This window comes from Lissotriton vulgaris, chromosome 1_1 (assembly GCF_964263255.1).
Source record: "Lissotriton vulgaris chromosome 1_1, aLisVul1.2, whole genome shotgun sequence".
NCBI lineage: Eukaryota > Metazoa > Chordata > Amphibia > Caudata > Salamandridae > Lissotriton > Lissotriton vulgaris.
In genome coordinates this window covers 986,858,733-986,866,406 of record NC_141685.1, presented here as the reverse complement: position 1 = coordinate 986,866,406, position 7,674 = coordinate 986,858,733, and the positions used below count along the sequence as shown (strand labels likewise).

Sequence of the window (7,674 nt, the reverse complement as noted above, 5' to 3'; positions counted from 1 at the left end):
TTGCCATATCTCAGAGGCGTAGCTATAAGTGATGCAGCTGGTGCAGTTGCACCATGGCACAGAGGCAAGTGGGAGGCCCGAGCTTACCCTGTACCGGCTGCAGTTTGATGACAGGTTACCTGCGGTAAAAGATGTAAATACAGCCTAGCTGGGGCCTAGCACTTTGTTGACTCTTCGTGTGGAGACTAGAGGATGGATTAGGCATGGAGGATGTGTGAAATAGAGGCGAAAGAGAAGTGATGAAAGAAAAGAAAGGGTGAACGATAGAAAGGAAAGGAAAAAGTGACTGGAGAAAGGAGATAAGGATGATCAAAAGGGAATAGGAAAGAGGAAGAGAAAGGGCCCTAGAGTTGTGAGAGAAAGAACATGAGAGAAGAGATGGAAGAGAAAGGGAAGCAAACATAAGATAGTATGAGAGAAAGGGAGGAAGGAGATAGGACAGGTAGATTAAGAGGAGGTTGTCAGAGAGATGGAAGATACTGTAGAACTTAGGGAAAGAGGACGGGATAGAGAAGAGAAGGTTTTAGTCAAGCAAGGAGAGAAAAGTGAGGAAGGACATAAGGACGAAAGAGCAGGGAAGAGAGAGACAAAGAAAGCGATAGAGAGAAGTGGGGTGAAAGGAGGACAGGGATGTCGAGAGGGATGTGAGAGGGAAAGGCAGGTAGAATGAGGGTCTTTGAGACCGATGGTTACCATTAGTGTAGAAAGTACAGTGACAACTGGGCTAAGGGGTATGAGAGGCAAACTGCACCCCAATATCTTTTATTACTGACCTAAGGTGTAATGGGCCTATTTTCCTTTCTTGCATTAGGGTCCATGTCATCTGGGCATGATAGGTACGAGTTCTGCTGACAATTACAATAGCTGGAGCAAGGCAGCAATGAAAGCAGTTTCAACATTGACTGGCCAAGAGCAGAATAAAAAATCCTGTGGATAAGGAAAGGTCTTCTGCTCAGCCTGTTAGGTGAGAGAACTTCGACCAGCGAGTTTAGTAATATAAGTTAATACTGGCATGTGCCAATCATCAGGTCTTCTCCACCACAGATTAGGTATATAGAGAAAGCCTGGACGTTGTGGCGATTAACAGACCGGCCATCAGAGCAGCTCAGAGTATACAGCACTCGAGCTCTCATTTCGGAGCAGTCAAGTAGCACCAGAGAGAGCTCCCTCATCTATAGCCCATAATTAGCTGCATAAGAGCTATTGGTTTGTGTTATTACATGCCAGCAGCTGACAAATGACATGCACAATAGACTCAAGACGGAATCCAGGGTGTGCACGTTGTGAATGAGCTGCACTTTCAATGTGCAGTGAGGTATGATCTCATCAAAAGATACATCTTGATTGATTGTTGACGTCTCAAACCTTTGAATTTATGCAATGGAGTTTGACAAAACAGTAAAAGTTTGACATTTTATTCATGTTTAATGGTCGTCACCCTAAAATGTACAAATTAGGAGCCAGGGACATGAATATGGTTCTGGTTCTGTTGTCATATTGTGGTCTTACCACCTCCATGGCCAAGCAATATTTCCTCTTAGCGAACACAACGTAAAAAAGTCAGTTAAATGATTGAAAAAAGTAAATTAAAAAAAGGATAGGATTTAAAACTTAACTTGATATTCGCCAAGACATGGGTTGGACAAAGGAAGACAGAGGTGGTTCAACAACCACATGATGAAAGAAGTGGTAACTGAAGAGTGCCACAGTCATTGGGGAAACCTAATATTTGGCTATTTTAAAAAGTGCCAGTTTATCCCATTAAAGTATTTACTCTCTCCAGTGCATACTTTACAGTCACCAGGTGGGCAAGCGGGTCAATTTTACCAGTGCAGTTAAAGTAAATAGACGCTTGTGCCTTCAGAAACCTTGCCCTTCTAATGTGGGGTTCTGTTGCAGCAAGCAGCTATTCTACTCAAAACCTATATGCAAGCCCCAACTGTGATGGATTCCCCAAAGGCATTACCTGCTAGTAGCCACAGAGGAACTCTGGTCAATCCTTGGCCATGCAGCTCAGCAACCCATGATAATTCTAGACCTGAGTGTTGCCTTTGGTCTTTCACACCGTCTCACATTTTATCTTTAATCAGAGTATGAAGGAAGGTGAAAGTTTTGGGGCCGCACTAAAATGGCTTGTAGTCTACCTAGAAAATAGTAGCTTCCAGGTCTGCGAAGAAGCCCTTTTCTCTGCCAGCCACCCCTTAAAATGCAGGGTCCCACAGGGCTTCTACCTTAGCCCCACATTATTCAATCTATTTGTGCTACCTCTGATGGAGCACGAACGAGCACATGACCTCGCACTTGTGACAGATCATCATATCTCACACGCCAGAAATTGGGAAGATATCTAACCAACTAAACTCCTGTCTAAAGGAGGTTACAGACTGGATGTCTGCACGTAGATTAAAACTGAACAGTGATAAGACAGAAGTACTATTTGTTGGAAACAACCTCTCTAGGGAGAAGGAACTTTCTCAGCCCTACCACCTTGGTGATACCCCCCAACCCACCCTAGCAGTCAAACACCTGGGTTTTTAGGTCGATAACAAACTCTTCAAGTAAACACGCCTAACCAGTTTTGGAATTCTGAGAACTCTAAGAAAACTGCTCCTATGGCTACCATCCTCCTTGATGAGAGTGGTGGTGCAGGGACTGATCTACTCCCTCCTAGATTATGGAAACTCCCTTTATATGGGTAGCCACAAGTCTGTGATAAAAAAATACTACACGATGCCCAGAATACAGCAGCTAGGATTCTTAAAATAATCCCCAAACACCAGTCAGCTGCACCAGCTTTAGCTGTCCTGCACTGGCTCCAGTGCAGAAAAGAATCCATTTTAACACACTGTGCCTTGCCCATCGGGCCATTTACGGGAGAGGCTTCTCCATCTTTACATCGCAAGGAGGGCTCTACAGTCCAGTATTCTAAAGTTGCTGACAGTCCATAGGGTTAACAAGACAAGGTGCGGGCCACTCTTTCTCCTACCTTGACCCCAAAATTTGTAGCATACTCCCCACGGTCATCAGAATGAACTAGCCTGAATCCAATTTTAGGAAATTTCTGAAAACTCATCTATTTTAGTCTGTTTTACAAATTTTTAAGTACATCTAGTGATCTGGCAGATGTGTTGTCTTTAGTCCTGGAAGGCCCGGTAAGGTAGCTGTACGCTGTACAAAAACACCAGAATAGAACAGAATACTACAGACACTGAGTCAGGGCCATGGTGGTGGTGTGCGGAGATGTCCTTTTTTGAGCTGCATGGTGGTCTTCATGTGTTCAGATGCTTAAGGAGCCATTTCCATTTTCTCTGACCTCAAAAGTGGAAGCGTCTATTTGGTTTGGAAGAACGTGGTTCAGTGTTTTGGCGACTTCTTCAGGACTGTTCACTCTGGCCAACATCAGTGTGTATTCTCTCTCCAAGATGGACAGGCGCTCCTCCTAAAAAACAGGCAGACCATCATTAGACTTGACAAAGACTCCTTAACCTGTGCTATTTATTTCGATGTGTGGCTCTAACACAGTATGCACAGTAGCTGCATTGCCAAATTCTGGAGATGTTTGTGTATGTGAATTTTAATATAGGTGGTTTATCTAGCACTTCATTCATTCATTGCGGACGAGTTCCATATTACTCTGTGGGAGTGTTCCGGATAGAAGAGTGTGTGTCTGTCTCATAGCCTGTATGTGCAGTGTGCCTCACGTCGGAAGGTTGCTTGTTTCAGCCAAGTATGGCAGAGACTGCTCATAACTGTGGTCTAGCAGGTGATTAGCTGTGCCTGTACATGGGTTTGGGAGAAAAGTGTGAGAATAGAATCTGCCACTCATGAGGCTACAGTCTGTAGTTGGAATGATCTGTATCATACAACTAAAACTACACTCAGTGAGCGGCACATAGACACGCCCAACAGTTAAGGGTATTACTCCCCCCTCCCCAACCCATATGTTGTGATGTGTCCACCGAGAATCTAGAAACGGAGCTCAAGGTGCTTGAGATTACCCTTGCTACGCACCTGGACAGCCCAACACAATCGAATTTCAGAGAGACGCTCACGCAATATATGGATTCAGCTCAGAGAGAGTCACGGTTTAGAGGTCGCTACCGGACAGCTCAGAGATTTGGAGAGCGGGAGAGACCGGGCAAGGCTCTAGCAGACACGATTAGAAGGCCACGATACACAAACTACGTGCTGGAGCTTGAGGGCCCGGGGGAGATACTGTATAGAGATACTGCAAACATTCTCAATGCCTTTACCGCACACTACGCCAAATTGTACACCACACAAAGAGTGGATAAGTTAGAACTGGATAGTTACTTGGGGGACGTGACACTGGGGTGGCTGAGCGATGTACAGCGAAAGTTTCTGTGTGCCCCGTTCGAGCTGGATGAAGTGAGGGAGGCAATCATGCATATGCAATCCGGGAAGGCCAACGGGACGGATGGCATTCCCATTGAATTCTATAAAACATACCTTGACAAGATATCCCCCATACTGCGTGAAGTCTATGAAGACGCTCTGGATACTAGCCATCTCCACCACTCCATGAGAAAGGCCCTTATCACTTCACTTCTGATGCCCAGGAAGTCGCCCCATGAGTGCGACTCTTATAGACAGTTGTCTCTCCTTAATAGTGATGTGAAGATACTGGCCAAACTCATTGCTACTCGGCTTAGCTTATTGATAGAGAATCTAATTCTGCCCGACAAATCCGGTTTTGTTCCCGGAAGGGCCACGTCTCATAATTTGCGGACACTCTTTACTGTGTTAAACAATGTATCCTCGAAACAACCTCTGGCGGCTGTCTTTTTGGATGCCACGAAGGCGTTCTATTCAAAAGAATGGGACTATATCTTTAGGGTGATGTTGGGGATGGGTTTTCCTCCCCTTTTTCTGTCTTGGATCCAGCTTCTATATAGCTCACCAGTCGCAAGGGTACTTATCAATGGTAGGGTGTCCCCGGCGTTCCCTGTCACAAGGGGCACCCGGCAGGGGTACCCTTTGTCACCCTTACTTTTTGCGCTTGCAGTTGAGCCATTGGCAGCAAAGTTGCGGCAACACCATCGGGACAGGGTGCTACAGTGCAATGAGGCAGATACTAATCTCTTTATATGCGGACGATATTACACTGTACGTCCGAGATCCGCAACACAACCTCAATCCAATTCTTGGAGAGTTCATTGTGTTTGGGAAACTGTCTGGGGTTCAAATCAATTGGGGAAAGTCTTGTATTTTTCCATTGACGGCTGCAATGGCTCGCTTTCCATTAGATTACCCTTTAAAATGGTGCGAGGATGAGCTGAGGTATTTGGGTATTCGTATCACGAAGGATAAGGATGAGCTGATGCGACTGAATTATGGTACGACACTGATGTGCATAACGGAGAGCGTTTCTCGTTGGATCACGCTCCCACTTTCCATGGCAGGGCGTGCGTGCCTAATCAAAATGGTGATCCTACCCCAATTGCTTTATTTATTTATGAAAATACCGTTCCATCCAGGGACCTATTTTTTTAAAACGCTCAGATCTGAATTGCTGGGCTTGGTTTGGGGAGGCAAGCAACTGAGACTGAAATGGAATGTCCTCATTCTGCCCTACTCCCAAGGTGGGTTTGGGGTTCCCAACTTTGAATTGTATTACCAAAGCGCACAGGCCCACTATGCCTACTTCTGGGTACACCAACCCCGATATATGCCACAGGTGGCGGTGGAACACTGGCTGGCACATCCAGTTCCCATCGAGGGCGCACTGTATGACACACCTACTGTAAGGGAAAAGGCACCGACTACTGTCACTTGTACTGTCGCAGCATGGGCATACATAGGTTGGTTATTTAGTACCCCACTGATAACTCTCCGCTGCTCCCGCTGGTGTATCACCCCACTATGCCCCTGCTACAAGAAGCACTGTTTTACAAGTTTATGGAGCGCACACACATTAAAACTTGGGGCGATTTGTATCATGAAGGACAGTTACGGAAAATAGAACGTATATTCCAGGGCTTGCCCCAGACGCCACTTAATGTTTTCTTATACATAGGTCTGAGACGGGGAGTTCGGACCTTCGCCCCGGATTTTCCGACTGAGCCAGCGGCCCTTGCCCCACTCCAGCTAACTCTTCAAAACCCGCCGACCAAGCGCCTTGTCTCGTTGATCTATCACACGGTACACACGCAGAGAGAAGAGCTACCCGCGTTGGCTAGAGAGCGATGGGACTCGGAACTGGGCTTCGTTTTGTCGGATGACCAGTGGGAATACTGCTCATCACAAATGGAGCAGGTTTCAGCCAGTAGCAGGCTTCGCATCATCCACTATAAATTTCTACATAGATTATATTACACCCCTGTCTGGATGCATCGTTATAAACTTAGGGACACGGATAGATGTGATAGATGTGGGGTCTCAGGGGCAGATTTTCTACACTTAGCCTGTTAGTGCCCCGGGTTACATGAATATTGGACACTTGTTTTTGAAGCTCTGGATTTAATGGTTAACGTGCATATTGAACCTACACCTCTGCTGGCCCTGTTGTGTTATGTTAAAGCATTGCAGGCGTCGCAGCGCAAATACGTAGCCCTCGCACTGCTAATGGCCAAAAGACAGGTGGCGTGCCGCTGGGGAAGGGGGAGCGCGCCAAAGTTCAAGATATGGATTAACGATCTAGTGCACTGTCAAGAGCAACTCACTACATATGCAGAACTATTACCGAGTGCCACCAGGCCTAAAGACATCTGGGCCCCCCTGAAATGTTACCTATTGGAACACCCGCAAGAGAACCCCGTACTACACGTATCGTAGTTGTCGCTCACACACATCACATGTTCTTAAATGTTCCCTTGCAGGGGGAGGTGCTGCTGAGTTGATATACCTGTTGTTACATTCTGAGCTGTGTGGCGTGCTAAACTATATACGGAATTCGACATGGAGAGGCTCGTCCATGCTGTATTCTATTATAGAATTGGGAACAAAAGGGGTTAGGTCCTTTATGTGGTGAGGGCTAGACCTAATATCAATAGTGAACAACACAAAGTACCCAAACCCCAGTGACTCAATACGTTTTTTTGATACAGGGTAAGAAACCAATTTATTGTCGCTTCCCTAGACACCATTATTTTGTGTCAATCATTTTGTATTTTTTATATTTTCAAAGAATTGCTGACAGAAAAAGACATTGATTGCAAATATTTACAAGGCTAAACAAACTTTAACAAACATTAAAGGCAAAGACTATTTACACATTTAGAAACCATTATGTCACACATTAGAAAGTATTCTCACATCAGACATTAAATAAAATAATTATTGAAAAAATAATACAATTTTTTTTATCACAAACAACAAAAAACGTGCAAACACTGAATGAGAGAAACTAGGGGTTGGGAGGATAGAATATAAGTAATTAAATGACTTATATATATTTTAATGCTGGACCAGCCGGTCCTAGCTTTTGTACAACAATAATACTTTGTATCTCCCAAACAACACTGCCGACGCGTTTCTAGACCAGACTGGAGTCACTGGTCTGTCATCAGGGCTGTATGTGTCTTGTATCTGTAGGATACAAAAGCAATGTTTTGCTTAGTCTAGTGTGTGGGCTCCTTATTACCATGAAGTAGCTATAATGACGGTGTGCGCTACATACCAAGGCTGCTCAATGTAGAATTTCAGAGGAGGTCT

At 45.2% G+C, this 7,674-nt stretch overlaps 1 protein-coding gene across 2 annotated transcripts in view; it reads right to left on the bottom strand.

Annotated features, from left to right (window-relative positions):
* Positions 1-1,405: 1,405 nt before the first annotated feature.
* RASAL3 (RAS protein activator like 3) overlaps positions 1,406-7,674 on the bottom strand; it is a 245,284-nt gene continuing 239,015 nt past the window's right edge. Inside the window, exon 18 of one of the 2 annotated variants that reach the window (XM_086960667.1) lies at positions 1,406-3,439. In XM_086960667.1, the coding sequence (XP_086816793.1) occupies positions 3,278-3,439 (162 nt within the window). In that variant the 3' untranslated portion in view covers positions 1,406-3,277. The remainder of the gene's footprint in view (positions 3,440-7,674) is intronic. The other variant, XM_086960658.1, reaches the window with a different exon arrangement.